Below are 24,971 nucleotides of genomic sequence, written 5' to 3' on the forward strand. Positions count from 1 at the left end.
AACAGAGGCTGGGTCCCCAGGGGGAAGGCCTCTGCAATACCACAACGAGAGTACATGGCCGTGGTTCCTCCAGTCCTTTCCAAAAGAACTGATGCCCATTTACTTGAGTAACAATACACTGGGAAAACGGGAACACCAATACATGGTGAGGCCTGTGGGACACAGGCTTTGAAGTGACATTAACACTTGGAAACACAAAGCATTCTCAAGGCATTCTTTTTAGAGTGGGGACATGTGGAGGCCAGGTAATAAATGAGTCAGACCCACCTCCAGCTTACAGTGAGCCTGTGGGTCTGTTGATCCTTTAACAAATGTTGAAGAATATTTGGGTTGTTTCCATTTTTTTAGCTACTATGAAAGTAGTTGCTATAAATATTCATACACAAGTCTTTGTGTGGACAAAGGTTTTCATTTTTCTTTGGTAGTAGCTGGGAGCAAATTGGGTGGGTCATAGGATAGAAGCAAAATTTTCATTAATTTTTTACTACTGTTTGTCTAATTTTTTGTTTACTGTTTTACAGAACAGTGTGAGGGAAAATAGCAGTAACCGGTTTAGGATTGGGGCTTAACATTCACAAATCCACCCTCTACCACAGACTATCAGCTCTTCCAGGGCAGAAACCCCATCATCTAAGGACAGTCTCTGGATTTAAAATATTAATTATGACACTTTTACAAGTTGAACTGTACTGAACCGTCATTTGGGGAGGTCAAAAACGGTGTTGGTATCGGAATGATTCAAACTAATAAAAATGGTTGCTTCTAATACAAGTAACTATTAATCTCATCACTTTGCACATTCTCTTGGTGTCATTTTAAACAAATACTGTCACAACACTCACTATGTTTGCAAAACAATACTATTATTGCCTCTGTTTTGGAGACGAGGGGGCTTAGCCAAAGGCGTGAAGTCACTCACACGGTCTCATAGCCAGCAGGTGGAGGAGGCAGGCTCCGGAGTCAGCTGCCCTGCCTCCCCAGTGACTCTGAAGACTGCAGCTCTGAGACAGAGACTACGAGCCCACCCCACACAGCAAGCGAGGAGGTGCAAGGGCCGGCCCGGGGCTGTCGGACGCCAACCCCTGTACTGTCACTACCCCTTTTCATCATGCCCAGGGTCTTTCTCACCCGCCCCTCCACGCCCACTCCCGTTGAACGGATGCGGAGCCTGGCCTCTGCCCCGCCAGCCGGAGAAGGACCTGCCTCAGCGGGTCTGCAGAGGGCGAAGGGCCGGGGATGGGGCGGCGGCGGCCTGGAGGCTGGCGCCGAGGGTCCCGCGCGACCCAGGATAACTCCTGGAGGGGGGAAGATCGAAGGCAGGGGTGCGAGGGGGGCGCTTACTCCGGCCCATGGCGCCTCTCGGGTTCGCGGGCACGGGAAACTCGACGTGGACCCGGAGACTCGGCTCCCGCTCCCAGTCACGCCTCTGCGCGTCCGCACCGGGATTCGGGAGCCATGGCAACGGGGACGCTACGGCGGCCGCGCGGGACCAGGCGGCGCTGCGCTTCCTGCGCTCCCGGGGAGCAAGGAGGGGTGACTCCGCGGTGGAGGAGCTCCCGCAGAGGAGACAGGAGCAATCCCCAGCCTAGACGTCGTCCTCTTCCATGTCCGCGTCCTCGGCTTTCTGCAGAGCGATTCCCTTTCCCCGAATCAGCTGGCCAGGCTAAACAAAAGAACCACAGGGCGCTCTTACTTCCTGATGGAAGCTGCCTCCTAGGCGTGCCTCTTGCCCTGCCTCTACTTTTCCCTCTTATTTTAACATCTTCCAGAGTCCGGAGATCTGGATTTGACCCACACGCCATACACGAGCAGTGTCACCTTAAACTTCTTTAGCCTCCATTTCCACCCCTGTAAGGTGAGTAATAATAATGACCTCAAAGGATCTTTGTGAAGCTTTAACAAGACGATTTCAGTGAAGGAAAGACAATATTTAAAAACAGCTCAGTGTTGGGGCCGGCTCCGTGGCCGAGTGGTTAAGTTCCCGCGCACTCCGCTGCTGCGGCCCAGGGTTGGGATCCTGGGCGCGGACGTGGCACCGCTCGTCAGGCCACATTGAGGCGGCGTCCCACATCCCACAACTAGAAGGACCTGCAACTAAGATATACAACTATGTAAAGGGGGGTTTGGGGGCATAAAGCAGGAAAAAAAAAAAAGATTGGCAACAGTTGTTAGCTCAGGTGCCAATCTTTAAAAAAGAAAAAACAGCTCAGTGTAAAGGTTAGTTGTCATTGTTAGATTCCATCTCTTTAAAGTCACTGCCCAACACCAGTCAATTTGCTGCTAACAAGTTTTCTAAAAACACTGCCTATTATCCCCTCAGGGTGGGTAATCCCTACCCACCACTTTCTTAATTATAAAGTATAAGAAGTATATCTCCTAAGGCTCCTTCTGCTCGCCTTACACTTCACTGGGCCTCTCTCCAAAAGTGCCCAATGTGCTTTACCCCTATTCTGGACTAGGAAGGACATGAATAAACTCATTCATTCTCAGATGTTCAGATGTTAGCAATGACAAATAAATGGCAAGCCATAGGATATATTGGAGTATATGAGGAAGCCATTTGGTGTAAACCTAATTCAGCCTGACTTTGTTTCTCCAAAAGGGCCTGATGTGGCCATTGATCATGCACTGTAAGTCTGCTTTAAGCATTTCCTATGTCTGAAAGGCAAGAATGAATGCCCTTAAGATAAAAGTGCCACTTCCCTCACATTGGCATTTCCTTAAGGATAAGCATCTCTCCCTAGGCTAGGAACTGATTGCTGTGCTCACTTGTGACCACCGAGCTCGAGAAAACAGACCTACTGCCTGCTGTGTCCATCAATCACTGTGCCAACAGAGCAATCTCATGACTATTATAAAACAGACATTTCAATCATATGTGAAACATGTTCTTTGAAGGTATATAACCACTCTGTACACCCCACTTCTTTGATGTCCTTCCTACCTTAGGGAAGGAAGTCCCTGGGCTATATGGTCCTCACATTTGGCTCAGAATAAACTCACCCCAAATTTTCATTTATAAATTGGTTATGGACTATTTTTGTCGACAGCACTTTAAGGTATTACACCTCCCAAGAGTTGTTTTATTTTTAATGTATTATTATTACAAAATTATTATCCTCTACCCTATTTGCAAAAACAAAGTGCAATATGTAAAAGATTAAAAAAACTCCTCCCATCCCAGTCATAGTAAACAATATGATGTTCGTGCTTCTTATTTTGGTATGTGTATTATGTTTGCATTTAAAAAGAAGTTTCATAGAGCGATATTGAGTACAAAGAAATATATTCTTTCAGCAGACACCTGGTAAGCATTTACTGTGGGCACTTATTCCTTTGGGCAGTTATTAGGATTTGCCAGATGGGGGCAAGAGCATAAACTGAGGCAAAGAGGCAGGAAAGCCAAAGAAGGTAGAGTGAAGCAGAGGCTTGTCAATTTGGCCATAGAGACAACTGCATAAAGGGGATTTCTGAACAGTAAGCCTGAGAAATTAGATAGGGGTAGAGAAGATCTCAAATGCCAGACCAAAGGAACTGAACTGGAATGGCAGGATTTCAGGCACTATGTGGCATTACCACTGTGTGGACAGTGGGAGAAATATTTAGAGTGCCAAGGAGACACCCAAAGGCACTCAAACTATAAATTAAGGTAATATCTACTACTCCTACCCAAAAGTCTAGTGCTCATCATTTCACTATTTTTTGGAAGCAGGACAGGGTGGGGTGAAGAGTATGACCTCTGGTGTTGGAGAACTGGTTCAAACCCATGGATGTATTGCCACTGTGTCACATCGGCCAGATGACTCCACCTTCCAGAGCTAAAACTCTCCCATTTCCGCATGAAGATGACATTGTAGGCAATCACCTACAGCTGTGCCACTGAGAGGTCTGTGAGCTTGTGTCTGATTACTCAGGTAGGAGATGACATGCCATGAGCAGCAGGCTAGTTTAGCAAATATGCCTGTGCTTGAACTTGTGCATTTTGACAGCAAGGATTCATCAAGCCTAAAAAGGATCTAGCTTCTGGCAGGAAGCTGGTACTACGGGTATTCCAGATAGAAAACTTAGTTTCTAAGCTGACAGAGGCATGAGGTCAGGCCCAGTATAAGGGATCTCGGCCCCTGGATCAGAAGAGACAAGACAGAGACAGTCTAAGACTCTAGAAATTCTCAAGAGCAGTTGCAACACAGGTGTCTGATATGTTGGCTGCAAACTTCTAGTCTCGCCTTCAGACAAACTCACTCTTGAACTCCCAGTTTCATCTTAAACTCTCTAGTTGCCAAAGGAGTCTTGAATTTTTCCTGTGAAACTTACTATGTCAGGAACTGGGGTATTCTATTCATTCACGCATAAGTGAACAAACAGTGGAGTAGTCGTTCGACTGGATAAAAATATCAAGCCAGCCCTGATGGCCTAGTGGTTAAAGTTTAGGGCTCTCACGGCTTGGGTGGCCTGAGTTCATTTCCTGCTTGTGGAACCACACCACAGTCTGTCAGTTGCTATGGTGTGGTGGCAGCTGGCATGGAAGAGCTAGAAGGACATACGACCAAGATATACAACCATGCACTGGGGCTTTGGGGAGCAAAACGAAAAAAAAAGAGGAAGATGGGCGACAAATGTTAGCTCAGGGCGAATCTTTCAAAAAAAAAAAAAAAGAATCTCTAAGATGTTTTTAAGCACTGTGTGTTCAGCACTGCCCACGTTCTTTGAAAGTGTTAATTCCCACATCAACCCTTGGAGGTAGGCAGTCTTATCATTTATATATTACAGAAAAGGAAACCGAGGCCCAGTGAGATTATATTACTAGGGTATAGTGGTTCCAGGGTCTTGTGCCCAAATCTATACTCTCTACTGCATCATTTTCTAGACTAAAGCTACTTGAGGGCAGGGAAGAAGTTTATTTTTTCTTCTCTGAAGCCTAGCTCTCAGCACAATTCCTGACTCTCCTTAGGTGCCCAATAAATATTCGTTGAATGATTGAATGAATGAGTCAGTGAGGCAATCCCTCCAAGACGTTAGCTATCCTGGATGTAAGAACCACATCGCATGACTTAAGTAGGATCACCACAGAGGTGTCCACGTTTGAAGGGAATCTAACAGGCTACCCAGCAAGGATGCCCCATTCTTCTGGTCATTGGGCTCTTCCTCATCTTAAGACCTTTTCACCAAAATCTAGGATAAGAGCTCCTTCTAGGGGCAGAGTCTGGACAGGTTGTTCCACCACTGGTGACACAGAGAAGAGCCTTGAGTGATAATGTAGGGTGGCTGGGAATATCTACTTCATAATTCGTCGTGGGCCAGCCTGGGCTGGCTAGGCTGTGTCCTTCCTCAAACCATCACCATAGTCACTGTGTTTCTCAGAAACAGAGGACCCATGGGGCGTGAAGGACAGGTGTACAATGGGCTGTGATTGTTCCAGTCTACTGACAGGAAGGGAAATTAGGAAATAAATCACAACGTGACAGCTCCAAGTAGAGTCAGGTTCATTTCACTCAAACTGAGTGCGATAGTTTAAAGAGTCATGGTGTGTGTCTGTTTATGCAAATCATTATTCAAAATAGACTCGTTTCTCTGCCTCTTGGAAATATAACAAGACTAGTTGTGCTTCCTGAGGAAACTGCTGCAACATTTTGTGTATATAAGTAGAAGTAAATCTTGAAGAGGGTTTTTTTTTTCAAATTCCAGTAACAGCGAAATAGTCCTCCTACTTCTTTTGTGCTGATAAATTCCAGGAACACTGACCTAGAAAGCGATTTGGTTCCTATTATTTTTATTATTATATATAATTTAGTATTTTTGTGCTGCATAACTAATATCATGGTTACAAGTACTTTGCCTTCATTTTCCTTCAAAAGAGTTTTCTCACTGCGAATCCATGACACAAAAACCAAGCTCCCAAATTTATTAGCACCTCTACAATTTCCCATCCTTCCTTCCTTCCTTCCGTCCTTCCTTCCTTCCTTCCTTCCTTTCTTCCTTCTCTCTCTCCATCCCTCCCACCTTCCTTCCCTCCCTCCTTCCTTCCTTCTTTCCATCAGCAAATACTTATCAAGCGCCTTCCATCTACTGGACACTATGAGGAGTAACTGAAACAAATATATGTAAAGCTCTTGTACTTGCCGTATAGGAAGCACTCAGTAATGGTTAACTATTCATATTTTGTAAACAAAATAATCACCTCCATATATGGTGACCCAAAAAGGTAGGTACTATTATCCCGTTTTACAGATGAAGAAACTTGGTCTACTTTGTACAAACCCAATGAAAAAGGTCTAGGAAAATTAATCTTGACTGTTTTGCTTGCCTTAGGGGAGACTGGTGGTGAGCTGCATTTTTGGGTTGGTCTGTTGTACCCATCAGAGGGAAGACTTCTTCTGGCTGGTAGACTGAAGACAGGAAATGAGAAGGGGGTGAAATAGGACGACTAGGTAAGTTCCCAGGGCTTCCTGACCCATATCTATGGGTATGAATTTGTGTTATTGGATGCGAGACCCCCAAACATCAGACACTCCAATAAAACACATCTCAAAATCAAGTATAAAATGATTTTTTTCCTCCATTAAAAGATAAACTGAGGCACATTAAAATTTTCAAGAGTTTATCTGAGCAAATATCAATTTGAATCGGGCAGCGCCAAACTGAGAGTGGTGAGGAGTGCTCCTCAGCCGGGGGTTGGGGAGAGAATTCTGTAGAGGGGACGGGAAGCAGAGCAATTATTCGATTGGCTGAGGCTGAGCAGTTGCCTTATTTGAGAGAACCTACCTGGCTGTTTGTGATTGGTTGTTCTTAGGTCTCCATTTCTGAATCTTGAGGTCTTTATAGGAATTGACTCTGGCTTAGGTTTCTGTTCACAGGCTGCCAAGAGCTTAGAGCCCGCTCAGTCTGATGGCCTCCTTGTTTAATTACTTTAATCTCCAAACTTCTGCTTGTCTCCATTAGTTTAATAAAAGCAAGAGTTGACATTTTAGGAAGGACTCTTACTAATTTGAATTTACTCGGAGGAGAGGAACCAGGATGTCCTACTCCACCACTGAGGGCTCAAGTCTCGGGGCCTTAAACAAATTACTGAACCTCATTGTGTCTCAGTTTACTCATCTGTAAAATGGGAAGATTTAAAGTGCCTGCTTGATTGGGTTTTAGCCAAGTTTAAAAGAGATGATGTGTAAAGTGTTTGCCCATAGTTGGTGCTTGATACATCTGTTTTTATCATTATGTGTGAAGAAAGATGGAGGGCCATGAGCTTATGTCAGAGAAGAGACTGCTGAGTGAGAGGTGTCTTTAGGTACCTGAAGGATGGCTACGTGAAAAAACAAGGGAAAAATGTTTCATGAGCCCTCAACTGAACCAGTGACTTGAAGATAAGGAGGCAAATTTACTCCCCAAGTTAGAAAAAGCTCCTCAAGAAACAGAATTTTCCAATAGCACATGGCTACAAATTATTTTACATCCTTCCTGTTGAAAGATGGTGTCCAGGCCCCTTCCCTTGAATCTGGGTGTGTTTCTGACTACTTTGACCAATAAAGTACCAAGGAAGAGATGCTCTGTAATTTACAGAGCTGGCTCATAAAAATCCATGGAGCTTTCACTCTGGTGAACACTGACTTTTCTTGAGTCCTGAGCCACCACGTAAGAAGTCTGACTAGCCTGAGGCCACCACGCTGGAGAAGCCAGGTATAGGTGCCCTTTCCAGCCAGCCCCAACATTCCAGCCCTCCCTGCCCACACGCCAGATATTGAGTGATGCTGTCTTGGACCCTCTAAACTAGCCCATCCATCTCTGAGTGTCACTGAGTGACTGACCTTTGTCAATGCCACATAGAACAAGAGAATCACCCAGCTGACCCCTGCTGGAATTCCTGACCCACAAAAGATATATATTAAAGGAGATATATTAAAGGAGTTCTTTTATGTTTGTGGGTTTTTAAATTTTAATACAGCAAGAGATAACTGAATGGTGGAGCTGACTGCTGCGGGAAGTGGACAAGTCTCTTCCCTTCGTACTTTGTTGGCTGAAGTGGTCAGAAATGCACCCAGATTCAAAGGGTGGACAAGTCCTTTCCACTACCGTGTTTAATGGGAGGTTTAATTGTGTTTAAACACAATTTGTTAATTAAAACATGTTTAATTCATCTGTGCAGGATTCTGTAGGAGGAGATGCCTCCTCTGGATAAGAAACTGGACACAGTGGCTTCTAAGCATTGTTTTAGCAGCCTGAGTTCTCTATTCAAATCCTAATACTTACGGCACGTAAAAGGGAATCTTCTCAGGTTGAAGCAGGTGTCAATGTCCCTGAGTACCACCCTGAGGTGAACCAAGACAATTCGGTCAGTTATTTGTCTACACAGACCTGGGAGAAGAACAGCATTTGGTTTTGTTTGATAATAGAGGCCCAGCTCATGGGAAACTCGCAGAAGTAGGGTTCGAAAACCCCTGAGCTAAAGTCTCCTCCTTGGCTCCTCCAAGACTGCTGAGGCCCACCCTCTATGTGCACAGATCAACTCGCCTCCCCACCTCCCACCACGTGGTCTCCAGAGTCCTTCCTCAGTCTAAAATTCATAACTATGGATTCTCTTCCTGCTTAACTAGGCAATAATTCTCATCTGAAAAGTGGAATGGCATAAAATGCTGCCGTGTGTATTAAAGCCCATTAATTAAACTTAATCCCTTTACTGTCAAGCAGCTTATTACACCATCTGTTTGGGTAACCCTTCCATTACATCCCTTCCAGACCCAAAGGAAAGGGTTCAGACCCAGTTGGTCACTGCCATGAAGAACACAATGTTACTAGTGGCAGATCACAAGTGCATTCAGAATCCAGAAGACAGAATAAAATATTTCTTTCGTTTCCCGTGAGGTCAGCCTCTCTCAGATGGGCACCGGCATGCCCTCCCCCTTTCTGGTCTCCTGAGTTGCTTCCTTATTTGCCTCTCAGCCCAGCCTGTCCCACAGCCTCCGAGCTTCGCCCTGCCATGCCCCTGGGGAATCTGCTGTTTCTGGATCCTCCCCAGCCTCAGTGGGAGGAGACTTAAGTCTTCCAGATTCTTCTGAGTAGAACATCTCTAACACAGAGCAGAACCTTGCTCATATTGACTGTCTCTCATAGCCTTACTTTTGAAGTGGACATTTGTCGGTGTTGGTGCCCAGCATCGACTCCTCTGGGTCTTGCTGGAGGGCAATTCTAGGTGCCAAGTTTGATGAGATAGAAGCCAAAGTTGCACCTACTTTTTTTCTCCGATTTCTAAACAACAGGCAGTGTGGGGGTACATGACCCCTATTTGTGGACCTTCTCTTGAGAGCTGTGACAGAGGGGTGGAAAGGTCATCACTGTGGTGTCCTGGCCAGACAGTTTTACCTGGACAATGGTTACTCCACTTCCTGCTTCTAGCTTCTTGGCACTCCAGAGCATCTCTAATTCCTGCCCACTGCAGCTGTTGGTGCCCCTATTGCAAATCGGTAAGGCCAGCTACAAAGTTTAGAGGGTGTAGCCTCCACACAAGGCCTCCCTCACTTCTGACACCAACTTCAAGTTTGGGGGTTCCCCAAACAACCCTCAGTCTTGACAGTTCTCTAGAACGACTCACAGACCTGACTGAAAGCTGTTACACTTACAGGTTATTACAAGGAACAGATGCAAATTAAGATCAACCAAAGAAGAGACACATAGGGCAGAGCCCAGGAGACTTCCAAATGTGGAGCTTCTGTTGTCCTCTCCCCACGGAGTCCAAACACATTCCTCTCCCGGCATCGACATGTAACCATACATACAAGGTACCGCCAACCGGGAAAGCGCACCTGAGCTTGGGTGCCCAGAGTGTTTATGTGGACTTCATTACGTAGGCATGATTGATTGATTAATTGTCAATATGGTTAATCTCGGTCTCTAGGTCAACTGATACTATGTGACCCAAAGCTTCTCCCACCTTCAAGTTACATTGTTCGTCTTTCTGGTGTGGACAGCCCTCACCCTAATAGACACAGGTAGAGCCGTAGTTAGACTAACCATTGTGACTCAAGGCCCCTAGAGAAACAAAGACTACAGATCACCTCCTAGAAGCCGAGGACAAAAGCCAGACCTTCTCTTTGGGCAAGGCAAACTCTTTATTATGCCCCTCCCCAGCTCCCCAGCAATTCTGTGAGCTCCCCAATATTCTCTCACCATTTTGCTTCTATTGCCAGGGTCAGTTTTCACTACCAACAACAAAGAACATTAACTGATACAGTTTTGATGCATTGTGATGCTAAAGATGCTCTCCCCATTATCGCAGGGATGAGCAGGAAGCCAAGGGTACAAAGGAACCAAAAGAGATGGAGGGTTCAATCCTGCCTCTGCTACTATCCAAAAAGTCGGACCCATCAGCACATGTGTCCACAGAGGGAAGACGCTATTGATTTCAGAAGGCTGGCGACCTTGTTTTTTCCTTGATTAGTTTATTTATTTACTTCAAGCTGAGGAGATTTGTCATTTTCTAGCACTCCCTGGAAGACAAATGGTAACAGGTGCAGAAGTCTTTAAAAAAATTATAAGAGAAAAAAATTAAAAATTATATTCTCTAATTTAATTTTCTCTGAGAGTTGGGTAAACAACAGCTTTATTCAGTTTTAGTGTTAGAACACCTGCGTCCGGCTCCTAGCAAACCTCAGATCCACAAGATTGTTATTCGAGGACCACTGAGGTCTGTTTACTGTGGATGTGGATGCGAGAAAACGAAATCCACAAAAATTAAAACTGTATCTCCAAAGACATGACTCCTGCCTTAATATAATCTACAAGGATAAACTTGAAATGAGGCCCCTGGGGAAATTGCAAGTAGCTGCCAATTTTGCTAATGATAATAAGTTTATTTTAATTGCTAATATATTCGTAATTACTCTAGTTCTAAAATGTTTACTTCGCTGTCAGTCATTTCCTTTGATTTATGTTCTTTGTGAAAAGACTTTGTCATATCAATCAACCCTTTTCAAGTTTGATGGCAGCTGCCGAAAATGATCTCACCTTCCATGTCACACAGCTCGGCTGGGCACCATTTGTCCCAAGGCAGAGAGAGGCCTTACTCACAAAATCTTCTAGAATTCATAGCTTCTCATTTCAGTTTAGAGAAAAGTAGTATTTACAAGGCTTTGGTTACAGGAACAAAGAGGACTGACACTCTTTTCCAAACTCTATTTTTAATCTAGTCTTCTGCCCGCCCTGTCTCCTACCTAGTGTGTGTATGTGTGTGTGTACACATACATGTGTATTCAAATAATTGTTTCAAGAGTACGCTGTTGTTGGTGTAAAGATTCTTAATCTGGGCGGGCATGAGAGGGTCTCATTAATTCATTTACTCATTTTTTTTCTTTCAGCAAGCATATATCAATCCCCTGGGACTGGCGGTAGATTGGTGACCAAGATTGAAAAGAGTATGACCATCTGAGAACTGATATACTCATGAAGGAGATAGACAGTAAACAAGTAAACAAATACTATACAAGACGATGGCAGACGATGATATCAGCTATGAAAGAGAAATGAGGTCAGTGAGTAAGTTTGGAGGAGGGCTACTTTGGGTAGTCAAAGTAGGTCACGTTTGGGGGGAGACTTGAGCATGAGAAGGAGCCAGCTATGTGAAGAGCCTAAAGGAAGATTTTTCCCGGGAGAGAGAAAAGCAAAAGCTCTCAGATAAGGGAGAGCCTGGCTTGCTAAAGGAACAGAAAAAAGGTGGCTAGTATGTTGGGGCAGATGAGCAAAGAGGAAATGTTATGGGGTAGGAAGGAGGTAAATAATCATGTAGGACCCTGTAAGGAGACAGGGTGTTATTCCAAATGTGATGGCCCCGGACATGTACAGAGGGAAGAGCATGTGAAGACACAGGGAAAAGAGGGCCATCTACAAGCTTGGAACACATCCTTCTCTCATGGCCCTCATAAGAAATCGAATCTCCTGACACCTTGATCTCAGACTTCTAGCCTCCATAATTAAGAGAAAACAAATTTCTGTCTTTTAGGCCACGCTGTTTGTCGTACTTTGTTAGAGCAGCTGTAGCAAACTGGTATAGGAACCAAGGACGACTCCTGAATTTTTTATTTGGAAAACTGAAAAGAGGGCATTTCCGTTAACCAAGACAGTAAAGACAGTGGAATGGCAGATTCGGAGGAGGTAGGAATTAGGAGCTCCGTTTTGGACGTGTTAAATTTGACGTATGTTTTAGACATCCAGGTGGAAATATAGAGAGAGCAACTGGGTATGGGAATATGGAGCAGAGGTCCAGGCTGGAGATTCAATTGGAGTTGTGATTTATAGACGTGTTTACATCCACACACATGGATGAGACCATGCTGGGAGGGCGTTTAGACAGAGAAGAGGTCCAAGGACTAAGCCTGGGCACACTCCAAAACTTAAAAGTTGGCAAGATGTGGAAGAATTAGCAAGGGAGGCATGAAACCAGTGAGGTAGGAGGAAAAGCCAAGTAAGAAGAGCTCTTCAAGATGGAGGGAGCGACTAACTGTGTTTCATGCTGCCATAGGTGAAGTCAAATGAGGCTGAAGAATTGACCACCTGATTTAGCAAAGTCGAGAGTTGTTGCAGCTTTGGTGAGGGCTGCTATAGTGGATGGTAGGAGTGAAATTCTGTTTGAGGTGGGTTCAAGATGGACTTGGCGGAGAAGAATCAGAGACAAATTAGTATAGAAGACAAATCTACCAAGGAATTTTCTGCTACTGGGAGCAGAGACGTGGAGGAGGGGAGTAGTTATAAAGGATGTGGAATCAAACGAGGGCCTAATTAAGACAGGTGTTATTACAGCATGATGACATGCTGCTGCTGTAGCAGACAGGCAGTTCCTGGAGCAACATCCACGAATAGATAAGAGAGGGAGGGTTGCAGTGCATGAGCAGTGAGTTAGCCATAGATAGTAGCCAGGACTTTCTATCTACAGAACAGGAAGGAAAAAGCATAGGAACAGATGCTTGTAGGCGGATAGCTATGGTGCCAATGGCTAGTCGTGTCTTCATAATTGGTTCCATTTTCTCTGTGAAATAGGAAGCAAGGACATCAGGTAAGAATGAGATGTGGAGAGGATGTCCTAGGGTTTGAGGAGAAAGGGATGAAATAGTCACCTGGGGAATGGGATAATGAACACATGGGATGGGTAAGATGATTGCCAGGGACCACCAAACATTCCATGAGGTTTACGGTCATGAATTTAAAGAAAGGCCTGATTGGGGCTGGCCCCATGGCATAGTGATTGAGTTCGGTGTGCTCTGCTTTGGCAGCCCAGGTTTTCAAGTTCAGATCCCAGGTACAGACCTACACCACTTATCTGCCATGCTGTGGTGGTGACCCACATATAAAGTGGAGGAAAGACTGGCACAGATGTTAGCTCGGGGCTAATTTTCCTCAAGCAAAAAAAGGGGAAGATTGGCAACAGATGTTAGCTCAGAGAACATCTTCCTCAGCAAAAAAAAAAAAAGAAGAAGAAAGAAAGGCCTGATTGTGTGTATTTTCTCAAGCTACATTCAGTGTGTGGGTAAAGTTGCATAATTGATATAACATTGGGTGCATCCACACTTGTGGTTTCACCAAGAAAGTGCAGTGAAGGAAGAGAGATGCAGGGTGACAAATAGAAATGGCAAGCAACAGGATATATTGGAGTATGTGAGGAAACCATTTGGTGTAAACCTAATTCGGCCTGACCTTGTTTTTCCAAAAGGGCCTGACCATGGCCACTGAACATCATTGTATGTCTGCTTTAGATATTCCCTATGGCAAGAACAAAGGCCCTTGAGATAAAGCTGCAACTTCCCTCCCCCTCCCAATGTTGGCATTTCCTTAAGGATTAAGCATCTTTCCTTAGGCTAGGAACTGATTGCTGCGCTCACCTGTGACCACCCAGCTCGAGACAATAGACTTGCCTCCTGCCATGCCTTCTGAGATAGCAGACCCACTACCTGCTGTGTCCATCCAGTGCTGTGCCGACAGGGCAATCTTGTGACTATTGTGGGGGTGACATTTCAATCATATGTGAAACATCCTTTTTGGGGGTATATAACCACTCTGTATACCTCACTTCTTTGGTGCCCTTTCTTCCTTCGGGAAGAAAGGCCCCAGGCCATGGTCCTCAGATTTTAGCTCAGAATAAACTCTCCCAAATTTTCATTTATAGATTGGTTATGGATTATTTTCGTCGACAAGGGGAATCACTTTAATGACAACCCATGGAATCTAAGATGAAGACAGGACAGAGGATGAGAGACAGTGAAAAGATGTTAGAATCAATAGAATTTGATCCCAGTAGTGCTCGAAAATTGTTGGAGGTGAAGAGGTAGTGAGCTGGAAAGACAGTGATGGTTGAGAGTGGAATGTTCAAAATTGAAATCATGAGGAAGGTATAGACAAGGTCCAGGATTTGATTGTGAGGGTGTGTGACTGATTTTAGGTGGAAGACAAGATTAGAAGCACAGAGGAGATAAAAAAAAAAAAAGTGAGCAGTCAGACAAGAAGCACATGAAAGATGCCCCACGTCTTTAGTGAGCAGGAAAATGTAAATCCAAATGACAACAGATACACTTCACACCCATTAGGGCAATGTCTGTCAAAAAAATGAAATGTCTGTGACAATAAAAAAGATATTACCTGTCTGTCAACAACAAACACAGACATTACCACGTGTTGGTGTGGGCATGGGGAAACCAGAACCCTCATGTGCTGTTGGTGGGAGTACAAAATGGTGAAGCTAGTTTGGAAAACAATTTGGAAGTTCTTAAAATATTAAACATAACTTTACCGTATGACCTAGCAATTCCATTCAGAGGTGTCTACCCGGGAGAAATTAAGACATATGTCTCCACAAAGACTTGTATGTGAATTTCATAGCAGCATTATTCGTACTGGCCAAAGAGTGGAAACAACCCAAATGTCCACCCATCGGTGAATGGAGAAACAAAATATACTATATCCATATAATGGAATATTATTCTACCATAAAAAGAAATGAAGTAGTGATTCATGTTACCACACAGATGAACCTTGAAAATATTATGCTAAGTGAAAGAGTGCAGACACAGAAGGCCACATATCGTATGATTCCATTTATAGGAAATGTCTAAAAAAGGCAAATCTATAGAGACAGAAAGTGGATTAGGGGTTTCCTGGAACTGAGGGCTGGGAATGAGAAGTGACTGCAAATAGGCAGGGGGGATATTTTTGGGGTGATAAAAATGTTTTAAAGTTGAGCTGTGGTGATGGTTGCACAACTGTAAACCCACTAAAAATCACTATGTTGTACACTTGACACAAGTGAATTTTGTAGGATGTAAATTATAACTCAACAAAGATGTTTAAAAAAAAATTCAAAAAAAAAGAAAAAGAAAAGAAGGAAAGACACCAAGTGGCCAGAGTATGAGAGAGGATTTCCATGTGTACATTGAAATCGCCAAGAAGAATGACAGCTGTGACAGGAGAGAGGGACGACAAGGAGGTGCTGACGTCTTCGAGGAATGATGGGTTGGCAGTTGAGTGCACCAAGAAAGGGCAGCAGATGATACAGTGTGATGGTGTGAGCCCCAAAACTAGAGGTTTTGGGGGAGGAGCGTGGGGCAAAGATGCAGAAGGAGCCATGAGAAGCAAGGAGGACACCTAGCCCACTTCCAGGGTCAGTGATATACAGAGTCTGGGAGAAAAGGCTGAATGCACGTGCTTGTAATTTGTAATCAATCATCACAACAGCCCAGTGAGGTAGGCAGGGATGTGCAAGGGGAAAATAGCCTGGACTTGAAGCAACACCGGACCCTAGTCTTGGTTCCTCCAGGGGTTAACAGATGACCTCAGGCAAGCAACTTACCTTCTTGGACCCTCAACTATAAAAAGAGAATAATAATCACTACCAACCTCGCCGGGGGGTTCTGAGGGTGAAACAAGAGTGCTTACGAACCATCTCAGATTTTATAATAGACCACGGGAAGCTTTTAAACTCTAGTACTCTCCATTTTGCTCGTGAGAAACCTGAACTTGAAAGAGGTTAGGTGATTTGGCCAAAGTGACACAGCACTTAAGGAGAACACAGGGGTTCTGATTCCTCCCGTCCTCCGTGCTTCCTTTTGCAAAGCCACCTCGCAGGAACAACTCTCTTCTAGGGTTTCTATGTTGACTCTGAGGCGGAAGTAACAGATGAGCATTCCATTCCCTTCAGTACCATGCAATAATCAAATCAGATAATTTCTAAAGCTCAGTTTGAATGAGCCTGGCATAAAGAGGTATCTCGGAAATTCTAGGCACTGTCATTTTTTCCATCACAACCCGTGAACCTCCTGCTCTCCTTCTCTACACCAGCCACACCATATTCCCTGCCAGTTCTCCAGTGGGTCACGCCCAGCCATCTGCTCATTAAATAATTATTTACTGAGTACTTTCTATGCCAGACACTCGTCTGTGTACTTGGGATTCAGTGAATTCCTGGCCTTCTTGGAGCTTCGGTCCTGGTTAAGAAAAGAGGGCAGAGCAGAGGGAAACAAAAACCAAAGCAAGCAAACAAAAAACCACAGACCACAAATGAACAAGAAAGATCAGTTCAGAAAATGAGACAGTTAAGTGACCTGGGGTGGTGGGGGTGGATGGGGAGGACGTCCCTAGAGTGATTGGGAAGGGCTCTCCGCAGAGGAGGCATTTGCATGATGAGGGGAAGCTGGCCTTGAGAAGTTCAGGGAGAAGAGTGTTTCTGTCAGAGTCCAGCAGGTGCAAAGGCCCTGAGGTGGAGATGAGCTTGGTGTGTTGTAGGAACGGAAAGGAGAGCAGTGTTGTGGTCTCAGCATAGTAGGCAGGAGGAAAGGTAATGTGGGATGGAGTCTTTTCAACAGGAAAGTGAAATGATCTGCTGTACATTTTAGAAAGATTACCGTGGCTGCTCAATGTAGATTGGACTGTAGCCTGTAAGAGTAGAAAGAGGGGAGAGCAGGCAGGAACATTTCTCTGCCCTAGATAAGTTGCTCCTTTTTTCTTAAATGTCTTCTCCCATTTTCTTCACCTTCCAAACTCATACTCCTTCTTCAAGAGTGTTTCAGAACTATTCACAATAGCCAAAACCAAGCCATCCGTCAGTGAATGAATGGATGAACAAATGTGGTATATCCATACAAGGGAATATTATTCAGCCATAAAAAGGAATGAAGCACTGACACATGCTACAATGTAGATAAACCTTGAAAACATGATGCTAAGTGATAGAAACCACATCTTGTATGACTCCATTTATATGAACTGTCCAGAATAGGTAAATCTGTGGAGACGGAAAGTAGACTAGAGGTTGCCAGGGGCTGGGGGAGGGGCATAGGGACTGACTGCTTAATGGGTACTGGTTTCCTCTTGGGGTGATGAAAATGTTTTGGAACTTGGTAGAGATGGTGTTTGCACAAGACTGTGACTGCGCTAAATGCCACTGAGTTGGACACTTTAAAATGGTTACTATTACGTGAATTTGACTTCAATTAAATTTTTTTTTTTAAAAAAACCATATATTGGATATTTTTTTCTAGCAGGAAAGATAAACGTGTTCTGACTAACTTCAATTAAAAAGAAGGATCTATTGGAAAGACCCCGAGGTTCCTCGGAGACTCCAGGAAAAAACTGGGCACCCGGGCTGAGAGGGAGCCACTGCGGTTGAGCGCAGCCCTCACTCCAGGCTTGCTTGCATCTTTCCTCTAATCACCTCTGTCCCTGGGAGACAGAGAATCTGATTGGCCAAACAGTGCCCATGCCTCCATGTTCCCCAGGATTTGGGGTCTGGCTTTGAGATCAGCAGCCACACAAAATCCCATGGATTGAGGGAGAGGTAATGGAAAGATGTGCTGCGGGAACCAGAAGAGAGGAAAAGGGACACTGGCAGAACAAGACAACAGACGTCCATGATGAACACCCCGCAGCTCACACATCTTTTCAACAGCTTCTGTCCACTCAGTATTTCCTGAGCATCTTCCCAGCCGGCACTGGCTAGGCACTGGGGACAGAGATGGTGTCTGCCCTCCTGGAGCTTGTAGTCGTGAGGAAAGATGGACACCAGACCTACGGCAGGGGCCTGGGTGCTGTGTAGGGGAGCACAGAAGATGCCTGGGGAGCTTCTCTGTCTGTCCCTCCATGACCCAGGCAGAGGTGGGAGCATAACGATCCTCTTTAGGGCTCCAGAGCTACCTGAGTCCCTTCCACCTTATTGCTCATCACATTGATGTCACTGCCTCTTTGTCTACCTCACTCATTAGACTGTGAGCCCTGAGCTGCATGGAGTACAGAACCAAGACTAGGCCTAAGAGCTGGAAAAAACAGGAGAGGGAGGGAGAGAAGGAGGGAGGGAGGGAGGAAGGAAGAGGTAGGGGAGAGGAGACACTGATACTCTGGGTACACTAGATTTTAACATATGTCCTGCTTCCATTTGGATAAAGAGTCTTTAAGACCGACTTTTGTCGTGTGGCCATCTTGACCACCACATTGCGGATGGGGGAGCGAGATGACTTTCTTGCGGGGTGACAGCTGATGGCACTGCCCTTACAATAAATCATAGCAGGGGGCTGGTCCTATCATCTGCTGGAGGCCTCTGCTTCCAGCAGGGCAATGACCACAAGATTGACCCCAGATGGTGGCTGCTTCCATGGCCAAAGTCCTTCTCTCTAGGTGGCCTGTTTTCCTATCTCATCAACCTTGCAACCAAGACAGTTTTCTTGGATAAACACCAAGGTGTCGGCAGTGGCTGTCTTTGAGTGGAGGGATTATAGGTAACTTTTTCTCTTTGACTTATTTGAATTTTCTCCTTGACACTTAAACAAAATGTTGGTGGGCTCTGTGGTGCAATGGACAGCGCATTGGACTTCTAAATAAAATGATGGCAAATCGCTTTCAAAATAAGGAAAATGAAATTAGTCCTTTTTAAAGTGAACCCTTTCTCATGCTGGTATAAAAGCTTGCTTTCTCTTATTTGTCCTAGGAACATGGAGTGATACTACCCTCCAGGCTGTAGAGCCACTGACATGAACTTATGCCTGTTTAATAGACGAAGTTCGAAGATGCTGAGTGATAGGTCCGGAATCACAAGGCTGTGAAAGACAGCAGCCAAGTCAAACCTACCTGTCTGACTTCAAAACCCGTGTCATCCTTACATCCCTCTGCCTTGTGTTAAATATTGGAAGAACTATTTATTCAGCTAGGTTGACACACCCTCAACCAAGCCCCACTGCTCATCTCTTCCTTCTACCATCTCACCTGCTAATTGAGAAATTCACGTGGTTCCAGAAGGCAGAGCAAATTCCTGCTAATCTTACTACCACTGGTAATAATGTCAGCTCCCACTTTGGGAGAGCTTACTGTGCATCGAGCACCGTGTTAAGCTTTAAGTACTTTTCCTACATGGACTCATCTAAGTCTCAGAAAAATGCTATGAATTAAGTCATATTTTTGTTCCACTTTATAGATGAGGAAATTACGCCTTAGGAAGGTAAAATACCTTGTCCAAAGTGACAGAGCAGTTAAGCAGCTGGGTCAGAGCCCAGCCCAGGTCTAGTCTGACTCCAGAGCAGGAATAGCCCACTGGACTGTGTGCTGGTGTTCAAAGGATGTGATTCAGTAGGAGAAGAGATGAGGAAATGGGGCAAGTGGAAGGCTCTGGAATGTGGTCCTTGATTTTTCTGTTCACTAAAAAAAAAAAGTTTAAAAAAGGAGAAAAGATGGAGCTGCTGGCACTGAGCGTCAGCTGCCTCCCCCACAGCAGATCACTTGCAGCCCGAAATTGAGTTTCACCCACACAAAAGTATGCTGTCTCAATTTGGGTTGGGGTGGAGGGTGGGTCACCTTCTCTCTCTGCAGTGCAAATGCAAAATGATTTTTTGCATTGAAAAATCAAAGTCCTGGTGCACCAGCCTTTGTCTTCCAACCCCCATTGCATTTCATTTTCTTTGTTTTTATTTCCTTTAAAGCTACGAAAATTTTTGCAAAGTGGTTGCCAGCTTTTTGCATCCACCGGTTAAATTGCCCCCCACCAGCAAGGTCCCCAGCCTGGCTCTCTAGCAGGTGTAGCTTGCAGCTGTGGCAGATTTTGCCCAGCATGGGACAGATGGAGGGGATGCAGTCCTCACAGTGGGGCAGATTTTTTTTAAATACATGATCAGACCTTCATCAAGGCCTGGTAGGGAAATGTGGCATTGATGCAGCGTATGCCAAGTTAGCAGGTGTCTGCTCGGCTGTATTGTATGAGCAATAGTGGGATTCCTTTTCTGGGGGAGGGGAGGTGGTTGGCATCCCCAGCAGCTCAGGCGGATCATTTTGCATCCGAGTTGTTTTGAAGTAACTGCAGTAGATTTTCCTTGAAGAAGCATTGTGGGGAAAACAGCACAGGAGCGTTAATGAACTGGGGTGGAAGCCTGGCTTCGCCGATTATGAGTTGTGTGACAGCACAAGTCATACATTTTTTTGAGATTCGCCTTTCTCATCTTCAAAATGAGGGTGTGGCAGAGTCTACTAGAGCTCCCCAAAGATCCACATGCCTCCCTACATTTCCTAGTCCCCATAGGTAGGCAGGGTCATGTGACTAACCCTCCCTCCTGACATGTAGGGGAAGGGATGTGTCACTCTCTCCCCAGCCTGAGGCAGCTAAGCAGGCAAGCCGGAGGCCATGTATGGCCTATGATGGGGCTACAAGATGTAGGAAGGCTGCCTGGCCCACGTCAGGCATTACATGGGTTTGCCTGTTGTGGCAGCTAAGACAAGAAGTAACCTTGGCAACACTATGGTGAGGATTATAGACGAGGTAGCTAAAGCATTGGTCACAAAGCAGGGGCTCCATCAAAGTGGCCGCTCTTCCCATGAGCTGGCTAGAGCTATAGAAGCCTCTACAAGCAGCGGTCCTAAAGTGGACCAGGAGTGTTAGGTGCTTTCTCTCTTACACAGCATCTCATTCATGTCAAACCTCTGAGGAACTAGATTTGAGAAGCTTGAGATACAAGAAAAAGAGTAAGGGTCGTAGTTGTTCCTGAAAGATGGCTCTTTTTCATTTAATCTCTTGCCTCATGGAAAACTTCTTCCTGAGTTAGTAGTTCCAGAGAGAGTAACTCAGTGCCCCTCTCCTCTAACCCTTCTCAGCAGCTATCAATAGTGGGGAGAGCGAGGGCTGTGGGGTCACACAGGCCTGAGCGTGAAACCTACATCTCCTACTTACTTCTGTGTCCTTGAGAAAGTTATCAAACCTCTCTAAGGGCATTTATAAAGTGGTGATTATAATACCTGCTACATTAGTCAGTGTAGGGGAGGAAGACATTTCCTCTACCCGCTCTGGGTCCTTCTGGCCAGAGAACTAGTTAAATTCACATGAGACAGAATAACAGGAGAAAATTAAACAAAGCTTTATAACATGTATACATGGGAGAGGCTCACGCAACCTGAGCAACTCACCAAAATGGCTGAAGCCACCACCTTAAATATCATCTTCAGGGGCTGACCCCATGGCCTAGTGGTTAAGTTCGCTCGCTCTGCTGCAGGTAGCCCAGTGTTTCGTTGGTTTGAATCCTGGGCGCGGACATGACACTGCTCATCAAACCACGCTGAGGCAGCGTCCCACATGCCACAACTAGAAGGACCCACAATGAAGAATATACAACTATGTACTGGGGGGCTTTGGGGAGAAAAAGGAAAAAAATTTAAAAATCTAAAAAACAAAAAATCATCTTCAGCTAAAGACAAAGAGGATGTTGGGGGTCGGGGTAGGGGGAGTCGATCATGGGAGATTACCACACAAGTACAGTAAACAAGAGTCAGGTTATTATGCAGACTTGAGTCCTTGCCTTCCACATTGATGAGAGTTTCTAGAGATAAGTTCATGCCCCCTTCCTGGTACAGAGAGGGAGACACCTTTACAGATGGAGATTTCCTTTACAATGTAAATGTCTCTTAACAAAGGGTAAGTAAATTCTACTTTTCAGAGTTTCTTTCCTGTCTGCAGTTTTTGAAAGTAACCAGCCCAAAATAATCCTCATGCCAAAGAGACGTATCTTGGGGTGGCAAATTCCAGTCCCCCACATCAGGGTTCTCCAGAGAAACAGAACCAACAGGATACATGATATATATAAATATATTTGATATGATATTTATAGATATAACTATAAACATATATATTTATAGATATATCAGTATCTCTATCTATATCTACTACCTATCTGTGTCTATCTATTTATCTATCTGTCTATCTACCTATCAAGAGAAAGATGTTAAGCAATTTGCTTTTGTGATTGTGGGGCTTGCAAGCCCAAAATCCATAGGGCAAGCTGGCAGACTGGACATTCAAGTAAGAGTTGATGTTGAAGTCTTGAGTCCACAGGCTGGAAACTGGCAGAATGTGTACATGGCAGAATTCTGGAGGCAGAATTCCTTCTTAGTGGGGAAATGTCAGTCTTTGCATTTAAAGCTTTCAACTGATTGGACGAGGGCCAGCCACATTGTGGAGGGTAATCTGCTTTGTTTAAAGTCAACTGATTGAAAATATTAATCACATCTAAAAAATATCTTCACAGCAACATGTAGACTAGTATTTGACCAAACAACTGAGCACCATAGTCTAGCCAGGTTGACACATAAGATTAACCATCACACCTGCACAGAGGGGTTGTTATGAAGTTGAAGAGAATGTGTAATGTGAAATTGCCAGGGGTGCACGGTAAGCTCACCAATGATTGTATTTCCTACTACTGTCTGCTTTTACCAGTGTGATCGCATTTTCTGTTTTCTTCTCCCCTCTCCCTGTTTGAGATACCTTGCTTCTCCTTTCATGCCTTACTCCTTTCTGCTCTTAAGACAACAGCACAATACCACGATTCCATTATCCCAGAGGAAGAATTAATTGAAATTACTGAAAACTCTGAATTTGTCCATGATTTAGAAAAATGCATTTCTTTTTGCTCTTAAGTGTATATGATGATACTTGTAATTACACACTTAACTGGTTCTTTGTCTGCTATGATGTCTACTTCTTAAAGGTAGGATTATATTTCCTTCATTTTAATAAAATTCTTGGTTCCTAGCAAGTGTTGGGTAATTATCAAGTTATTAATAATTGCAATGATTGACTTCATGGAAGGATGAATGAGCTAAACATATATATATAAATTATTTGTACTTCCCAGAGCAACAAGATAGTATCTCTAGTAAAGGTTTTTAGAAGACCTGCATAATTAATAAGTCAAAGAGTGAGGTTCAGTTCAGCAAATATGGAATCTCTACCATGGATTGGGTATGTCTTTTGTGTAAGTAGGTGAATGGGGGTCCTTCCACCAGCAGAGAGAATAGGCTGCACATGTCCCTCCAAGGTGAGCTGTTTCCCCATCAGACCAGGTGCTGTGACATTTGTGCACTGAAGATCCAGGCAATCGTAGTGAGGATCAAAAGCACCCCTATGCATTTCAAGGTGACCAATGTTTTGTGGAACCCCACAGTTGCATTTGGCTAGTGGATCTTTCCCACCAGGGTTTGACAAAGTGACCTGAGACAGCAAGAGAAATCGACACAGGATCAAGCTCCAGCCTCTTCAGGAAGGCAGGGGAGCTGGAGCTGAAGATGAAACCAGCTGGTATTCAGCTAAAGCTGTAGAACAGCCCCTGGCGCACAAACCAACAGTTACCCAGTAGTTTTTCCCTGGGCTTCACCCCCAGCAGCAAAACCTCCAGCACGACCACGTTCGACACTCAGGAAAACACTTGGTTAGACATTCTAGGTATTCAGTAGTAATGGAAGCGGAGGCTGTGAAGACCTAGAACGGTCTGGGTCTTCTTTAAGATGACCACATCATCTTAACACTCAGTCAACCACTATTTTTGAAGACCTACTCAGTATTTAGCCCTGTGTAAAGTTTGGGGGCACAAGGTGATTGCCATTTAGGGGAACAAACAAGAGTTACAGTCTCTTAGAAGTGGTGTAAAGGAGGTGTGGACAAAGGGCAGCAGGAGCAGAGGAAAGGTTCTCCCTAAACCAACCTGGGCAACTCAAGGAAAGCTTCACATGTAGGGGTGAGAGTTGAGAGGACTCTAGAAGGATGTGTTTCCAAGAAGGACAGGCAGAGAAGGGCAATCCTGGCAAGGGAACAGTCTGTGCAGACAGGAGGAGCGGGAGAGCATGGCACAGCTAAGGAACTGCAAGTGGCTCAATAATGACAGGAAAATACAGTGCACAGAGAGTGCTACAGATGCGACTGGATAGTAGGCATCAGGCACGTGGGCAGTATTGTAGAGGATGCGTGGGTGAGGAAGGGAACACAACATGGGGCAAGGAGATCTGAAGACCATGGAGGGCTTTCAGACTACCAGACTAGCTACAGACTAGCATGGGGGAGAGATGATGAGCTGAGAGAGGGCAACAGGACTGGGGACAAAGAGAGGTCCTGGGCTCTTCATTACAAGGGACAGAAAACTGAACCCAAACAAGAATGTCCTGGCTCGCGTAAAGAATACTCCAGGGGAAATTCTAGTTTCAGATGCACCATGAACAGGTCTCAAACAGAGACACTGGGAGCCAGTCTCTTTCTCTGTCTCTCCTCAGCTCAGCCTTATGCTGGTCCATTCTCAGAAGGGATTTCTCCTCGTAACCAGAAAAGGCTCCAGTTTATATCCTTCCAGGTTCAAATCCAACAACAAAGGAAAGTCCAGTTCCTTAATATCTGAATCAAAGTTCTGGGATAAAGTCTCATAGGTTCCAATAGGTCTAATTCGGGTCATATACCTATCCCTGAACCAGTCACTATGGGATACACCGACTGGCGAAGACAACATCACATACTTCAACCATAGAACATGTAACGGAATCAACTTCGCCCGAAAGATTTGGACTGAAATCGGAAAAAGCTTACATCTTCAAGAGAAATTGGAGATTTGTTGAAAATAGGGTAAATAAAGGCTGGACTGACAAAGCAACAGCATATGTTCACTAAAAATCCCTAAACAAAGGTTACAGATTTAATGACATGAGTGACAATACGTGTA

General features: G+C 44.8%; 1 protein-coding gene and 1 long non-coding RNA gene across 11 annotated transcripts in view; one reads left to right on the forward strand and one right to left on the reverse strand.

Annotated features, from left to right (window-relative positions):
• The window catches only part of DNAAF11 (dynein axonemal assembly factor 11), a 101,364-nt gene extending 99,701 nt beyond the window's left edge, over window positions 1-1,663 (reverse strand). For all 9 annotated transcript variants that reach the window (XM_070632062.1, XM_070632058.1, XM_070632057.1 and 6 more), the window contains exon 1: window positions 1,342-1,663. In XM_070632062.1, coding sequence (XP_070488163.1) covers window positions 1,342-1,351 — 10 coding nt within the window. In that variant the 5' untranslated portion in view covers window positions 1,352-1,663. The remainder of the gene's footprint in view (window positions 1-1,341) is intronic.
• Window positions 1,473-19,401, forward strand: LOC139085286 (uncharacterized). 2 transcript variants are annotated; one of them, XR_011543529.1, is made up of 5 exons: window positions 1,473-1,855; window positions 6,310-6,428; window positions 9,611-9,767; window positions 11,343-11,512; window positions 18,944-19,401. It is a non-coding gene; the product is annotated as an uncharacterized lncRNA (long non-coding RNA). The 2 variants fall into 2 exon arrangements; XR_011543528.1 differs by lacking the exon at window positions 9,611-9,767 and having other exon boundaries at window positions 1,502-1,855.
• Window positions 19,402-24,971: the final 5,570 nt, after the last annotated feature.

Source organism: Equus przewalskii, chromosome 8, assembly GCF_037783145.1.
Source record: "Equus przewalskii isolate Varuska chromosome 8, EquPr2, whole genome shotgun sequence".
NCBI lineage: Eukaryota > Metazoa > Chordata > Mammalia > Perissodactyla > Equidae > Equus > Equus przewalskii.